The sequence below is a fragment of the Trachinotus anak genome, unplaced genomic scaffold (assembly GCF_046630095.1).
Source record: "Trachinotus anak isolate AG129_WGS33_773 ecotype Australia unplaced genomic scaffold, CSIRO_AGI_Tana_v1 ptg000018l, whole genome shotgun sequence".
In the NCBI taxonomy this organism is placed as follows: Eukaryota; Metazoa; Chordata; class Actinopteri; order Carangiformes; family Carangidae; genus Trachinotus; species Trachinotus anak.
Genome location: NW_027273869.1, coordinates 3251532 through 3267940, shown reverse-complemented (window position 1 = coordinate 3267940; position 16409 = coordinate 3251532). Strand labels below are relative to the sequence as shown.

At 43.7% G+C, this 16409-nt stretch overlaps 1 protein-coding gene across 2 annotated transcripts; it reads left to right on the top strand.

Annotated features, from left to right (window-relative positions):
• The first annotated feature begins 9250 nt into the window (after nucleotides 1–9250).
• krr1 (KRR1 small subunit processome component homolog) lies at nucleotides 9251–16387 on the top strand. Of its 2 annotated transcripts, none has more exons than XM_071502355.1 (10): nucleotides 9251–9398; nucleotides 9996–10171; nucleotides 10812–10946; nucleotides 11151–11276; nucleotides 12164–12247; nucleotides 13616–13672; nucleotides 14907–15077; nucleotides 15289–15366; nucleotides 15713–15809; nucleotides 15908–16387. In XM_071502355.1, the coding sequence occupies exons 1-10, from the start codon at nucleotides 9323–9325 to the stop codon at nucleotides 16057–16059; spliced, it is 1152 nt and encodes a 383-aa protein (XP_071358456.1). In that variant the 5' UTR covers nucleotides 9251–9322; the 3' UTR covers nucleotides 16060–16387. The 2 variants fall into 2 exon arrangements, with proteins under 2 accessions (XP_071358456.1, XP_071358457.1); XM_071502356.1 differs by lacking the exon at nucleotides 9251–9398 and adding an exon at nucleotides 9668–9789 and having other exon boundaries at nucleotides 15908–16201.
• The last annotated feature ends 22 nt before the right edge of the window (nucleotides 16388–16409 follow it).

Genomic DNA, 16409 nt, shown 5'->3' with positions numbered 1-16409 from the left:
AGGTTAGGAGAACCCAACAGTCCCCACAAAGAGCAGCACTTGGTGACAGTGGGGAGGAAAAACTCCCTTTTAAAAGGAAGAAACCTCCAACAGAACCAGACTCAGAGTGGGTCTGTTGGGTTTGAGAGGAGAAGGAGGGAGTGGGACGTAGGGGGGAAAAATAATTTTAAAAAATAAGAGGGTGGAGGGGTTTTTGAAGGGAAAAGGGTCTTACCCCTCTCTTCCTCCTTTATCTTTCTCCTGTTCCTCCTCCTCTTCCCTCTCCCTCTTCTCCAAAACCAAAACTTACAATCCAACAAGTTATAATTCAAATCATAATTCTGGCTGAGGTGACGTACCTGAAGCTGAATATTTTCCTGAGTGAGGCATTGGATGTCCTCCTCCATCCTTCTGTCCTGTTTTGTCCAGTGCTCCTTGGCCAGCCACTTCTCCTCCATACCTGCGCTCTTCCTCTGCAGCTCCTCGCTTTCTTTCTTTTCACATCTGAGACAGTCCTCCACAGCGTCAACCTTTGTCTGACACTCAGTTTTACTGTGGTGGAACCTAGTCAGGAGCTCCAGGTTTTGTTTCACCAGTGCCATGGTGAATTATCCTCCTCCCTGATGATGAGCTCCACCTTCTCGTCACAGCTCGTCTGCAGAGCTTTCAGCTTGGCTACTGCCTTCTCCTCCCTGGCAGTCAACCGGCTCTCCCGTGCTGCATTGACCTGTGCAATGCTGTTGGTGAAGGAGAGCTCCATCTGTCTGACCTGGTCACACTTTGCCTTCAAGTGACTTTTGATCTTCTCCATCTCACTCTCCCACAGATGAAGATTTTCTCCTAAAACGTGGACTTCCTCTGCCCTTTCTTTTAGCCTTTTCGCCACCTCCCCAGTGGCGTCACACCGGTTCTCTCTGGCTTTTGCGGACTCGAAATCCTTCGCCAGGTTGTCCAAACTGCTTCTTGTCATGTTTAGTGTTGACACCAAGGAGTCCCTCTCCTGCAGTAGCTTCTTCTTCTCTTCCTCCCAGCTGCTGTCCTTGCTGGCTATCTGCTGCTTCAGAGCAGTGTTTTCTGCAGCCACTGCCTCATTTTCCCTCTTTGAGTCCAGAAGGGCTCGTTGGAGGGTGTGCAGCGTTTTATTTGGAGTGCGTCCCTGTTGCTGGTCGGCATCTTCTTAACTTTTATCCATCATTTCATGATCTCGCCTCAGTAAAATTCTCAAAGCATGAAGTTTAATCATCACATGAAATATACATATACCTGCAAAAATCTGTAACTCACCCAAAACCTTTAATGCGTGTGTCAGAATGAAATGCTCCCCAACCAGAGCATCACTACCAACAAAATGAAGTTCCTCTCTATCACTGATTTAGCTGCAAATACATTTAGATACTGATTCACGTAAATACCTGAGTATAGTTAAGTGAAATATCCTCTAACCCGCTGCATAGTATCCATTAAAACTGATGTCATGCAAACACAGGGAAACTTACTGACATGGTGTGGTTGATTGAAAATTCATCCCCTCTCCAGAAAATGAAATTATAATTGTGTTTGTTGAAGCTTTAGATAAAAGATGAAGATAGAAAATGAAAACTAAGCTGTCCTAAATAATTGAACACTAATAAAAGGTTTCTCTGAGTATCTCCTGCTCAGAAAGACTGACCTCGCCCTTTGAGTTGGCACTTCTCTCTTCTCATCTTGGCTGAACACAGTGCAGCGGTGTTGGAGTTGCAGTAGAAGTTGTAGTAAGCTGTGTTTGCAGTGTAGTCGTGTCGGTTGTGTGTCTGTTTCCACTGTGAAATGTTTTCCCTGTTGGAACTAAGCAGAGTTCTGTTGGCTTTGATCCATAACAACATTCCGTATGACTTCATAACAGGGTTTGGAATGTGATGAGAGCCCAGGGTTAGAAATAAAAAACATTTTAATATCATATACATCTATTATTATTATTATTATTGAGACTTTATCTGGGCAAACCCAGGACTGAGGAAGGGTTTTGGCTATTTGGGGTTTCAAACCCCTGACCTTTGCATCCCTAGAGAAGGTGACTTACTGGTTGTGCTGCTGGGTAACTCTGTGCTACACACACCTTCATACAAGTCGAGGGAATGATGTCACATGTGCAAAACCGGGGTGTTTTTACCTGTTTCATCTTAAACACTTGAAATAGTCAAAATGTTAGTGTGGAAGTTGTGAAAAAAAATCCCAAATCATTCTGGTGGATTTGGGAGTATGAGCAAATATTTTGGTGAATTTGATTCCAACACTGAGCAAAAAAAGAAAATGTTGTGCATACGCGCCACCTATTGGACAATTAGTGTCAGTTTTTGTGACTGAAAAATAAGACAGAACAATAATATAACCACTAAATACCGTTATCAGAGTCTAATCAGCTGGTGAGGATTTAATTACGACATGTAACAAGTGCTGTTGAAGTTTTCCTGAAGCAGGACTGAGGCCATCTGGGGTTTGGAACCCCTGACCTTGGTATCCCCAGAGAGGGTGACTTACATGCCTTTATCAGAGTTATCAAGTTGTAGCAAACATTCATAACATTATTAATCAGTGTATCGCTTTTCTGTCAGTGTACAGTCAGTACTGTCAAGTTTAATGTGACATTACAGCAATAAATACATAACTTAATAGATAAATTAAAGAGGAACTGACATTTACATCCAGAGGAGAATTGATTTGTCCAATAAAGTGAAACATCACTGAGCTCAGCAGGTTGGTCTACTGGTGGAGAGAGTCCAGCAGGAGCCGGAGCAGCACCGACACCACCAGGGTCAAACACGTCTGTTTCATGTCCTGGGAGCAGCAGCCAGGATTTCTTTCTACTAAATAAGACTCAAGTAAAGATAAAGATGCTGTCTGGACGCTGGACTTGTTTGACTGTGGTGCATCAGTGGCCTTTTGATTTGAAGTTTGTTTCAAGTTTGATTTTAACTATGAAGAAAAGGTCACTACAGAGGGTGAACTGTGAACTCTTTCCTTTGTTTCTATATAAACCAGTTTATTTACATTTAGCCTGAAGGGCACCAACTGTAGTTTTACTGTGGAGTACAGTGGAGATATTAGATAATCTGCCAAAGCCTCCAACCCCCATCCCTCTGGATGAGGCTCTGCTGAGCTGTGAGGCTTCGTGGTGGAGGATTAGATGTGAGTGTGAAGCGCCCTCTTCTGGAGATGTCATGGGAGGCAGATTGTCTCTGTGTCCCATCCTGAGAGAGTCCAACAGCTGCTGCCATGAAGTGTGCACCCTGAAGACTGAAGTGTCTTCAGCTCTCTGCCCTCCACCTGGTTCAGCAGAGAGATCATGTAAAGGTAAGATTTTCATCATCGGTGATCAGGGGAGGACGATAAAGTCCTCAGCCTCTCTGGCTGCATGTGCTGCAGTCAGCTGACCCGCTGGTTGTTTGTCTTCCTGCAGGTCTTCATGTGCGTTCGGTTCCACCTCGCTCTGTCTGATCAGTGGATTTGACGTGTTGCTGCTGCTCAGAGACCGGTGGGTGTGGTTGTATGATGACAGCTGTGGACAGAAGTGTGGGGTGGAGGTTTGTGCTGGAGTGTTGTAATTTATTCGATTATTATGGGATGTGCTGCAGTGGCTCCCACTTCAGCCCAGAGACTAACTTCATATCATTTGAAGTTACACTGTTTATTTCTTCTATACTCAGGGAATGTCAGTCAGTTTCTACCAGTTTATATTATAGAGTTATTGTCTTCCTGTGACAGTGTTGTGTACAGTAATCATTAAGTAACCATGGTAACCAGAGTGTTGACACTCTGTTGGCCCTGCTTTATATGAAAGCAGAGCAGTGTGATACCCAGGTCAGCAACAGAAGCTGTGTGGATGAAATGATCCACTGAGTCAGAGAGGAAACACAGAGTGAATCCACGTATGTTCCAGCAGCAGCCTGAGAGGAGCAGAACTGGACTCTTCTGACCTGCTCCTTCACCTCCGCCCTCCCTCCATCTCTCTGTCGGGCTGCTGAGAGCAGGAGGAGACAGAGGGAGCAGGAGAGCAGCTCCAGAACCCTCGAGCAGCCTCCAGAGAGAAGACGCTGTCAGACCGCTGCTGACCCGTCAGACCGGAGCCCCAGAGCCCCCAGCCCTCCACCTCCGCCTCACAGGCCAGACTGGGAGGGGTCCAGCTGGAGGTGATTCTCCAAATGTTCACACAAGTGTTGGTTTTCACCTGCCTCCTGTTCTTCTCTCAGTCAGAAGCTTCTGTCTAAGCTCGATGGTCTCCACACACAGTTCTCCCTCTCTGCTGCTGCATCAGTCTGAAGGGTGGAGCTGAACCAGTCGGACCTTCCTCCTCCTCCTCCTCCTCCTCCTCCACTCTGTCTCTCTGAAATGTTCAGGAAAGAGCAGCAGGAGATCCAGCCCAGGTTCCTCCAGGAGCCTGTGGACGACGTCATGTCCTTGCCCGGCACCTACAGCCCCCACCCCGGTGGTCGCCCACGTCCTGGTGTGAATGCAGTGATGGGGATGTTGAACGCCTTGGTAAGAGACTCTCCTCACTACTCTCCACACCGCAGGGAGGAGAGAGGAGAGAGGTGAAGAGCTCCATGGCTGGACCTGCCAGTAGCAGTGCCCCACACACACACACACACAAATGTTCTTTAAGTAACTTTTGACTTTTTTGTAGATAAACTTAGATAAGTAATAGATAAGTTTCCTTTCAAAACAAAATACATTTTCTCTTAGTTAAATTTTCTTTTTCTATCAGTTGTTGATAAGTTTCCTTTTTAAAAAAAATCATTTCGTTTGTAGAAAACTTTCATTTTCACTTAGTTTATAGATAAGTTTGAATTCTTTCATTTATTATTAGTTGTTGATAAGTTTCCTTTTTTTTAATCAAATAAAAAACAGATTCTTTCAGTTGGTAGATAACTGTTATCTGTCAGTTAGATCACATTTCATTTCCTCTTAGTTTTGTTTGTTTTAGCTTTAGTTGAACTGTTTCATCGTTTCATGGTGTGTAGATAAGTTTCAACTTGTTTTGTTTGTAGATAACTTTGAATTCTTTGTTAGTTTATTCTAAATAGATCAGTTTCATTTTGTGTAGTTTGTAGATAAGTTTTAACTCTTTCATTTCTCATTAGTTGTCGATAAGTTTTCGACACTTCAGATCTCAGGAACTGTCTGATCTCCCTCTTGAAAAAGGAGGATGGTTTTGAACTCAGATACCACTGATGTTAATCCCTGTAGTGGTGAGTAATGAGCATTTTTGTGTGAACTATAACGTTTGGCAGAGATAGACAGCTTCAAAAGAAAGGGACAGGCAGATATGCAGTGGTTTTTGGACATAAAGACGCCCAGCCTGCCAGCCAGTGAAAGTGAATGTGAGCAGAGCAGTGTGAGATCAAGGAGAGTGGAGAGAAAGGGAGTCAAACAGAAACCAGCCAAGGTCGAGACCAGGCGGCTCCAGCCCCTCTTCACCAGGTCAGAGAGCATTTAGGCACAGCAAGATGACGACGAGAGGTCAGAATAACTGCATGTTGTATAACAAGGAAACACAGATGAGTGAGAGATGATTAAAGATCTTGTTCCTTATGCTGATGAGGTTTAATGCTTTTGTTTTGCTGAGCAGTGAATTCTCACGTCTGCCAGAGCTCTCACTGAATATTTCAAGCATCCAGTCTTTTCATTAACATCTTTACTAATAGTTGTGGTTGTATAGTTGGTTTTAGCTGAATACAAGCACGGATTCTGTGAGGTGTGTTTGTTTTTGGATGACAGAGATTCTGATGAAGATAGCCAGGCTGGGGTTGGTGCAGGGGACTTTGATCGACCGTCTCCAGAACCATCAGAGGCACCAAACAGTTCTGCAGGTTTGTTTATGTCATGACGGCAGTGGGATGTTGGAGAGGGAGCTGCATTCACATTTGAGTTAAATAAGTTTCATTTCAGACATTTCTCAGTGCAGACCAGAGGGTCCTGTGCAGCCTCACTTCAGGATCTTCCCCAAGACCCAGCACGGGGACAGGAAGAGGGCGTTTAATGATTGATGGTACGATGACAGCACGTGGTTACAGTCCTCCACCAGTCAAAGCCGAAGTTCAGTCAGGAAGACTCTTTATGCCTCTTTCATTCACAAATGTCTCTCACTCTCTCTCTCTCTCAATCACTGTCAAACTTTAAAATCTACATCAGAGTCCTCATCACATCCAGATCTCCAGCACTCTCCTTTTCATATCGCCACCAGGTCTTGACCCCGGGGGGATTCCTATATGTCGCTCCGCCTCACCTCTTTTTCACATTTGATCATGATGGGGTCTAATGACCAGAGACTCTAACATCTCTCACTTTTCCTCTCTTGTTTTGCACATGGTAATGAAAGTGTATTTGTTGACTGAATGAAGTGTCTCCTGAGTGAAATGACCCATCCTCTGGAAGGTGTCTTTGAAGACCACTCTGAATCAGAGCACCACAGAGCACCACATTTGCATTGAAGCAGCACCAGATGGTTATTCAGACAAATTCATGTGTAATAGATTCCATCAATAAAGAGAGGGAAAAGAAAGTTCAAGAGAAAGAGGCAAACATCAGAAGTTGCAGACTATGAATTTTATGTGCATTGTCACGCTCATTGTTTGAATGCTGTGATTGTGGGTAGTGTCAGGTCAGCCTCTGAGGATGACTGTGTTTGTTCTCTTCCTCAGACACTTTTCAATCAGTCTCAATCAGTCTCAATCATATTTGCTCACGAAATGGCTTCAACTTCAGAGGGAAGTCGATTCAGATTTGGGTTCAAATAAGTTCTTCCTCAACATTAGACAATCTTTCTTGTCATTGGTACAATAACAAAGTGGTTACCTTTGGTCAATGGTTATTGATAATAGAAACAACATAAGCTGCTACTGTCACATGGGAATCGAACACCGCTCTCCTATGTCATATTCATCCACCCACCACACCCTCCTCCTGACGTGGACTTTGTTGCTCTATAAACTACGTCACCGCACTTTTCCCTTTGGTCCTGTCATCATTACTAAGACCACTCGATGTTGCCTAGCAACAAAATTTAACTATGGGTCATAACACCCTGCTGACAGATGACCTGTGGGCTGCTTTGTTACAGGTGGGGGGGCCTGCAGGTACTCAGCCTGTCAGACAGGCTTCCTGCAGTCGACCGTGTGCTGCAGCAGACCTGAGAGTTATGGCTGCTCGTGGTTTACCAGGGCAGGTTGACTTTCCTGTTGTTGGACTCCTGGGTACTTTCAACAAAGTCCTGGCTCAGTCTGAGTGTGTGACCTGCTGCGGTCCCCCTCACTGGACCTCGCAGCAGCTGTCAGTCTGGTGGAATCATTACTTGACTAATTGCAGCAAAACAGGACTGAGACCTTTTTGAGGTTGTGTGGAGAGAGGTGGAGGACGTGGAGGCTCTGTGATGACATAATCACTACATCAGCTGGTGAGCGGAGGGGACAGCTTTCAAAGATGTGTCTTCTCTCCAGGGCTCGACTCAGTGACTGGTGACCTGCACAGAGGTTTCTGTAAAATCATGAGCAGGAGCTTCTTACAGGAAGAGGCTCTTTTTTCCTTTGCTGAGAGTTTTGAGTCAAATGTTAGAGCCAGAAGGCAACACCGTTTTCTCTAAAAGCTACAGGGCAAAGACAATTCAGTTTGTGACCTGATGGCAGCTGTCCGCTCCCTCCAGAGGAAACTTGAGGTTCAAACCTGCAGAGAGACTGTGGACGCTCCCCAACACTGCAGCATCAGGATCAGGTTCAGAGAGAGACGTATCTTCTTTAGCTGACTTTGTCGACAAGCTGATTATAAGCTTCAGCCTCAGGCTTTGACAGCAGCTCACACTGTTCATTCATTCTGACATCACTGCAACCCGACATTTAAAATCCTGGCAGGACAAGTTAGAGCTCACTTCAGTCCCTGAACGGTGGGATATAAGAGGGAGAGAAAGAGAAGAGGAGGTGCTGACGTTCAGTTGTTAAAATGTGTTGAGACTGTTAAACACACACACTGTGTAACTTCTGCTGCTAGGGCTCTCCCAATCAAAACAAGGACAAAATATGGTGTGTGGGATCATGGGAGTTGTTGTCTTCACCAGCGTTGCCATCAGCTTCTCCTGGTTTGGATTCCGTCAGTGAATCATCCACAGACGTCTCCTCCTCTCCAGAACAAACAGACCAGGTGTTTAAACTGGTAGAAACACTGAAGAAAGCAGTTTCACATTAAGTATAGAATAGCAAGGTCAAAAACAGCACTTCCATTTTTCCAGTTGTTGCTAAGTTTATATAGTGTAATATCTCAGTGTACCCTGAAATTAAAGCATAGAATGAATAAATAATAAAGATTTTTGAAAAGGAAACATGAGATCTTAAAGCCTAAATTTAATGTTAATTTTCTCTTCTCCAGCAGCTGAACACATTCACCCTCGTTCTTTCTACGATGGAAATGAAACATTGCTCAGAAAGTTCGTAACAACACTGTTGCAGAAGTTCCCACAAATGTGTTGGATGTGTAGGTTGCCTTTCTTTCACCTTCTGTCCAATTCACGCCAAAGCAGCTCCATGGGGTCTCAGTCTGGAGACTGTGCTGGTCTTCATCACGTGAAGTCTCCGTCCGGATCTGTTCTTCTAATGTTGTGGTTCATTATCTTGCTGTAGGATGAAGCTCTGGGCAACTAGTCTGTCTTCCTTTGTTTCTCATCTTCTTTGTCACCATTCTGGCAGTAATATACAGTAGGACATGCTGCAGTACAGTATTGCCTTCTGCATCAGAGGCTGGAGAAACATAGTTTGTTCCAGCACTGCATTTGTACAGACAGATGGTTCGTGAGTTATCTACAGAAGATGGGTCACCTGAAGGAATTGTTTTGCATTAACTGGAAAAATTAAAACTTAAACTTTTGACTGGTTTAGGTCCATATATCTCACTGCAGCTGGGAGGGAAACTATCAATGGAGTCACATTGTGCTGACCATCATAACGGGGAATAAAATTCACAGAAAAAATCACGTTTTGTCGAAATATCAATATTAAATATCAACAAAATGACATGTCCTTATAATTCTTGTGTTGTCAGGATGAGGTTCAGATAGGTTGAGGGAGTGTACATAGAGGGAAACTGTTCAATGTTAAATTAGACTACGTGTTTCTCTTTTAAGAAAAAAATATTCTCGTTATAGCGAAATACGGAGTAAATGTTTTTTGTCGTGGTGGAAGCATAAATGTATGATTATGTGTTATAATTATTATACATCCACAAGATAGGTGGCAGCAATGCGGTGCTCTATGGTGCCGACCACCATGCACCGAGAAGTCAAACGAAGAAGAAAACCTTGCGTCACTTCCGCTTCTGGGCAACAATGGCGTCCTCCACGACGGGAGACGGCGTGAGTGAAGCACAAACAGGGAAAAAACCGAAAAAGACGAAAAACCAAGGTGAGTAATTGGTTCCTCCGAGGTGGAGACTTTTAACGGACTCAGAGCAACGTGTTCACCGTGAGACGTGGCTGAACGAGGTCCGCCAGCTGTCCTGTTGCCATGGCAGTTGAAAAGCACGCAGGAAATAGGTTCAGCTAACAGGCGAGCTGTGTCCGGCTGTTTTATTCCATACTCCGAGGGAAGACGGCAGAAAACCAACCGTGTGGATTCTCCTAGTTGTTTGGTTTTGTTGTTACTGTTGATTTTAGCTTTTCAAGCAGTAAACATGGATCATATCCACAGTAACTGCTTTAAGTCACTCACCTCCAAAGTTGTAAGACCTCATGCAAGGAGAAAGTGAAATACTAGTGTTGTTACTTATGTCGACTTCTCCGTGTCTCCGTATAGAGTAAGTATGTCATATATTTTCATGAGTCATTTGCCACCGTCCGCAGCTGTTCCTCATCTGTAGTGCTCTGTACACAACGACCGCAGTGCAGTGAAGCAGGGTGCTGGATAATCACACTGTATACTGTATTGGTGAATGTCCCTGATGTTATTATGGAGGAGACAGTGAGTGATGTGGAGGATGGCTCTGATGTCTGTGTCACGCAGTGGATGAATCTGAACTCTTGACTGTTCCCGATGGATGGAAAGAGCCGGCGTTCACCAGAGACGACAACCCCCGTGGTCTCCTGGAGGAGAGCAGCTTCGCCACCCTCTTCCCCAAATACAGAGAGGCCTACCTGAAAGAGTGCTGGCCGCTCGTGGAGAAGGCCTGTGGAGAGGCAGTAAGTTCACCGAGCCAGGACAAGTTCTCCCTGAACCACAAACAGACCACAAACCTTCAGAATCAAGATCAGTTGTATTGGATAAAATACGTTTGCATGCACTAGGAATCTGATTTCATTGGTCATGTGTGTAGATCCATAAAGAAAGTGAGAGTTTCCAATTCCATTTCATTTCACAACTTTACTGAGTTACTGAACATGTTCCTCTCTTCATTTCTAAATGTCAGTATTTGAAGGCTAGGTTTGAGTTGTGACTGTGACAGTTTACAAAAAGTTTAATTATTTCATTTTGTCCATTTTGGCTTCTACAGTTTATACAGATATAAAGAAAAGAACACTGTGCTAATTAGAGCTGCAGCTAACTACTGTTCTAGTATACTATGGTTTTTTATTCATCAGTCATTTCGGCCACAAGGTGTCACATTACACACAGATTTACCAGATGCTAGTTGATGTCTTCTAACTGCTGGTTTTGTTTTTATCAACAAAACCTAATGTGATTTTGCAGATCCATTGAGGTCATTAAATGAGACCTTGCATTAGTTCATTTGACCATTCTTTCATCTTTTACTGTAAAAAGAAGATAAGAAGTGTGTGTTTGCTTTGTGATGTTGTGTAATGTTGCTTGTGTTTCTCTCAGAACATTAAAGCCTCTCTGGACCTGATAGAAGGCAGCATGAGCGTTTGCACCACTAAGAAAACCTTTGACCCGTACGCCATCATACGTGGCAGAGATCTCATCAAGCTGCTGGCCAGGAGCGTCCCATTTGAACAGGTAACCATCACAACACAGGACACTGCTGTCCTGCAGGTTTGTGGTTGACTGTGTGTCTTGTTTCTACTTCCCCTGGATATTTTGCAGCACGTATTAAATACAGATTTTGTTTTGTGCTGCTTTGCTTTGACAGACTCTTTGAGCTTGATGACAGCAGGGTGATGGTTTCTGATTATCCATGTTCATACTGTTTGTTGCTTCCAGGCTGTGCGGATATTACAGGATGATGTGGCGTGTGACATCATCAAAATCGGGACCCTGGTTAGGAACAGAGAGCGGTTTGTGAAGCGAAGACAGCGACTGATTGGCCCCAAGGGCTCCACCCTGAAAGTAAGTACACCCACCTGGACCCACCATCCAGGCTTGCAGGATTTGGTTTCTCTGAGTGTTTACCTGAGTCAGCAAAAGAGAGGCTCTGATCCTTCCTTTTGATTGGCTGACTGTTTTTTGAGTGAATAATAATTAAAAAAAAGCAGATTTCAGAAAAAATAAAACACATGAAAAGTATAAAATATGGGAGCTTCAAACATAGCATATAATGTAATTGTTATACCACAGGAATTTGTTGCAGTGTTACTGGAGCTGCCAAAGAAGGCTGAAAAATCATTCAAGTGAATCACAGCTATACACAATACATAAAAGAAGATGTCCGCTGTTCTCTCGTGATATGAAACACAAACTTGTTGAGCTACAAGTCGAGCATTCAAGCCACTGAGAGGGGAAAAACCTGAGAGTAAAGTTTATATTGTATTGTTTCCAAATCATTGTAAATTTTAAACCTGAGTCTTACGAGAGGAATCAATCTGAATAGAGTTCAGCTGAGCTACTAGAAGGCACTCAGAGAACACAGAGCTCCGCCAAGCCCACTGTCAGACAAGATGTACCAGACTTCAAATTCATCTGGACCTGCCTCAGAATCTACCGGGTTCTTCCCCAGTCCATCCCTCACAAGTTCAGTGTAAATTGCTTCAGCACTTTCAGTATAATCCTGCTGACAAACAAACAGACATGGTGGAAACATGACCTCCAAAGCCTCAGTGTTGTGTCACTGGGTTTGTTCACTGCTCTGGGTCTGTGTCTGGTGCAGTTTGTTGTCAATGCCCCCAGGTGGCAGCATTGCTCCTGATCAGCCACAGAATCTGAGTGTGTGTATTATCAGAACCACACAGCAGCTCTGCTAACCGATCATGTTTGAAAGTCCTGTCTCTTCTCTCCAGGCGCTGGAGCTGTTGACCAACTGCTATGTGATGGTGCAGGGCAACACGGTGTCGGCCCTGGGCCCCTTCAACGGCCTGAAGGAGGTGAGAACTTCACACAGCCTCTATGTGTTCACCGTCCTCCACTAGGTGATGAACCAAACATCATCACTGGAGCAAATTGAAAAATGAACTTTTATTCATTATAAATCAAATTCTGCCCATGAGAATAATTTTTAATGAAGCATAATGTGTGTCTACGCTCCTCAACATCTCAGGTGTGTGTGAGAGAGTGAGTGAGAGTGTGTGAGAGAGTGCGTGAGTGTGTGAGAGTGAGAGAGTGTGTGTGTGTGTGTGTGTGTTAAGGTGCACCACAGACTCCCCTCAGGTTTAATTAGGCTCTGCTGGGCTGAGATCGAGGTGAAGCCAAACTCTAATGAGGCCTGTTGGGAGATCTGGGTGTTTGCAGCAGCAAATAGCAACAGGACCCAGTGAAGAGAGAGGAGCCTAAAAAAGTTCAGTCATAAATAAATAAATGATTATGAACTAAATAATCTAAAGAAAAAAATGTATAAATCAAACTATACGTTGTGAAATTGTTTAAGAAATGATTAAAACTCTGGTCATTATTACTATTATTATTATTATTATATAAGTTGAAGGATATCACCTGTTATGACAGTGATGATGTCACTGTGCTCTCACCTTTTAGCCAATCTCATGTCCCCTGGATCTTAATCTGGCAAGCTCAAGATTTAGCTGGTTAGCTCCTGTTAGCAACAACAACGTCAAAATCTAAATTCAGTATCAACTATTGAGCTGCTGGTTAAATAGCAGACACAGGAAGTAACATGTCTCTTTATTTAGCTTAACAGAGCTGCACATGCTATCAGCTGAGCTGGCTAACTCGTTGTTAGTGAGCTTGTTTATTGGCACAGACTGCAGGTCAGACTCATCCACATGTTTTTATGCACATTCTCAAAAAACACTGGAAAAGGTTCTGTTGTTGTCTGTGCTACTTGCAGCGTGTTTCTGTGTTTGGCTGTGTTTCTTAAGTTGCACGATAACAATAACAACAATATCTCAGTAACACCTTGAGGGGATTTCTTCAAATTTGGCACAAACTTTCATTTGGACTCAAGGATGCTCTATTTAAAATTTGGTGGTCAAAGTTCAAAGTTACTGTGACCTCACAAAACATGTTTTTTGGCCATAACTCACAGATTCATTCACTAATGTTGACACAATTTAACTCAAATGTGTAGAAAGATAAAATGAACTGATGACATTTTATTTCAAAAAAGTCAACTTCACTGTGACATCATAATGTTCTGCAAAAACATCTGTGGTTATTATTCAGTGCTGTAACTCAGGAAGGAGGTTGTGACCATATTTCCTGCAGCCTGGCTGGTTGACGGAGGGAAACAAACCTCGAGGTGGTGACTTTTTGTTAATGTCTCCTCTGTTTGTCAGGTGCGCAAAGTGGTGATGGACACGATGAAGAACATCCACCCCATCTACAACATCAAGGTACGTTCAGACTGCAGCTCCACAGCTGTAGCACTGGACCGACTGAAACGCTGCCTTCATGCCCAATGAAGATGTTTTCCATCCTTGTTCTCGATCTCCTGACTGAACTAAATCTCTCCGGGTTTGGACGCCAAGGTCGGCTCAACCTGGAGCTGAGGGCGCGACAGAGGCACCGGTTCTGATTAAAATCCTGGTTTCAGCACTAACAGTGTGACCCATACACAAGGTTTTAAAATCTGTTCCAGTCTAGCAGGACTGTGCAGCAGCCATCACGTCTGACGTGTTTCATACATCTAACAGCCACATGTTAAAATGACCAGTCACAGTCTGTACAAACAGCGCTGAGTGAGCTGAGAGCAGAGTCTGCAGGTAAACTACAAACTGTAAATCACGTCGAACCACTTCAGGTTAGCTCACATAGATGTTTCACAGAAGGAGGGGTTTAATGTGGCTTTGAAAACTATAGATATCAAATATAAATGATGACAGGTTTTTCTCTGTGAAACGGCTTCAGAGTACCTCTATCTATGGTTCTGCTTTGATTTTTATTTTTTATTTATGTATTTATTTACAGTTCTGTATTTAGTGAAGAGTTGAGAACATTTCACCAAATACAGAGAAATAGCAAGTAACAGAAGTCAGCACCAACTGAGCAACATGGCCACAACTCTTCCTCTCTCAACATCCTTTTTTTTTTTTAAAGGATATGTATCAATACAAGTAAGTAAGTACTTCACAATACAAAAAGTGATGTATATTAACTGAGGTGTGTATTAACATGTTGGGAGACAGGAAGTTATCTACATTTCAAGACAGAAAAAATAGCTTCGTAACAACTGTGACTGTGAGTTCATTGCTGTTAGCGGCTGTCAGTCTGCTGATGTTGGCTAAAATCAGACTCGTATACGCGATGAGTGGTCAACAGGGCTGACCTGTGTTTTTAGTAGTCGACTGCTGCTCTGCTGCCGCTCTGTCGGAGAAACTTTCTCCTGGCACCAGTTCTGTCAGGTCATGAGGCTGTGAACTGGTCATTTTTAAGACTTAAAGTGTCAAAGTTTAACTATTAACACGAAATCAAAGCTCTTCAGTAGAAAGAGCCAGCAGCGATAAAAAAACAAAAAACTACATTTTAGTGCATCAGCATCAAAGTGTCACATTTTTACTGCGTTTATTTCACTCACTCCACCAACACCTCCTGTTTCCACTTCCTCCGCTCACTGGTTGGCCTGATCAGACGCTGATGATCAAACGGGAGCTGTCCAAAGACCCGGACCTGCGGGTGCAGAGCTGGGAACGCTTCCTGCCCAAGTTCCGCCACAAGAACCTGTCCAAGCGCAAGGAGCCCAAGAAGAAGAGCATGAAGAAGGAGTACACGCCGTTCCCCCCAGCACAGCCCGAGAGCAAGGTTGGCACAAGTTTGTTTGAGACTAAATGTCTGTGGAACTGAGGGTTTTATTTCCTCAGATAGTCACACAACTGTGTGGTGTAGTATAGAAAACACAGCAGGAACTCAATCAAGTTAAAGGAGAGTTCCTCCAGTTTCTGAACCTTGTTATTGAGGCTGAGGAATAATCTGCATGATTTATTTTAACACTGATTTAAACTGGTGTTTGCAGGTTGACAAAGAGCTGGCCACCGGAGAATTCTTCCTGCGTGAAAGTGTGAAGAGGAGGAAGAAGATGGAGGAGATTAAGGTGAGTTTGATAGAGTCTGCAAAAGAGCAGCTGTCTTCAGACCAGAGGCCTGTACCAGGAATTGGCTTTGACTCTCAACTTCATTCTGAATTGACTTAAGTTATTTAAGTATAAATAAGTACCTCATGTCAAAAAAACACTTTAAAGTTTAAAATGTTTCTGGTGTGCACCCCAGGAGAGCACATCTCTGCCTTCTCTCATTAAAGAGCAGCTGGTTGAGCATTAGAAAAAACTGACACTTCCAAAACCTGCAGAGTTGCTGCAAAACACTGCAGAAACTAAAACCTTACAGAAAGATGAGATCATACTCTGAGCAGTGATGAATGTTACTGTTCCTCTTTCTCAGGTCAAACAAGCAGAGGCACTGACCAAGAAGCAGGAAGAGCGGAACAAAGCTTTCATTCCTCCTAAAGAGAAGCCACTGATGAAGAAGACCACTAAAGGTAGCGATGAAGACACGAGCATTTATCTGAAAAAATTTGATCTTTGTGCTGTCATAGTACGACTAACCCACATCCCACCTGTGTTGACTTTGTCACAGCTCCTGCAGAGGGAAAGCTGGACATCGATGCCATCAAGGACAAAGTGAAAAAAGCCAAAACAAAGAAACTGGGGGCTCCGCCAGTGAACCCAGCTCCTCCCTCCAGCACCACCACAGACAAGAAGAAGAAGAAGAACAAAAACAAAGGCTAACCACAGACGAACCCCCTCGCTGTTTTAATGTGAGAGTAAGGACTCTGAAGCACACGGGCAGATGGGACGTCAGACAAACTGTGTGTGCTTGGATCTCAATCAATTCCAATACAAACGGTCACTGATGTTTTTATTGAACTACTTGTGTTCCTGTTTGTTTCCTGCTGTATATTCCGCTCTACCTGGAGACCAGGTGTGCTGAACAGCAGTATCTGTCCCTCCTGTCGCTGTCTATGGATTAAGATTGTCCAGATTTTGTATGGTCAGTATTTATATATTGAAAAATATATTTTTCTCCCTCATAAACACTGATGTGTGACTGATCAGATTCAGATACAACCTGACTCTTA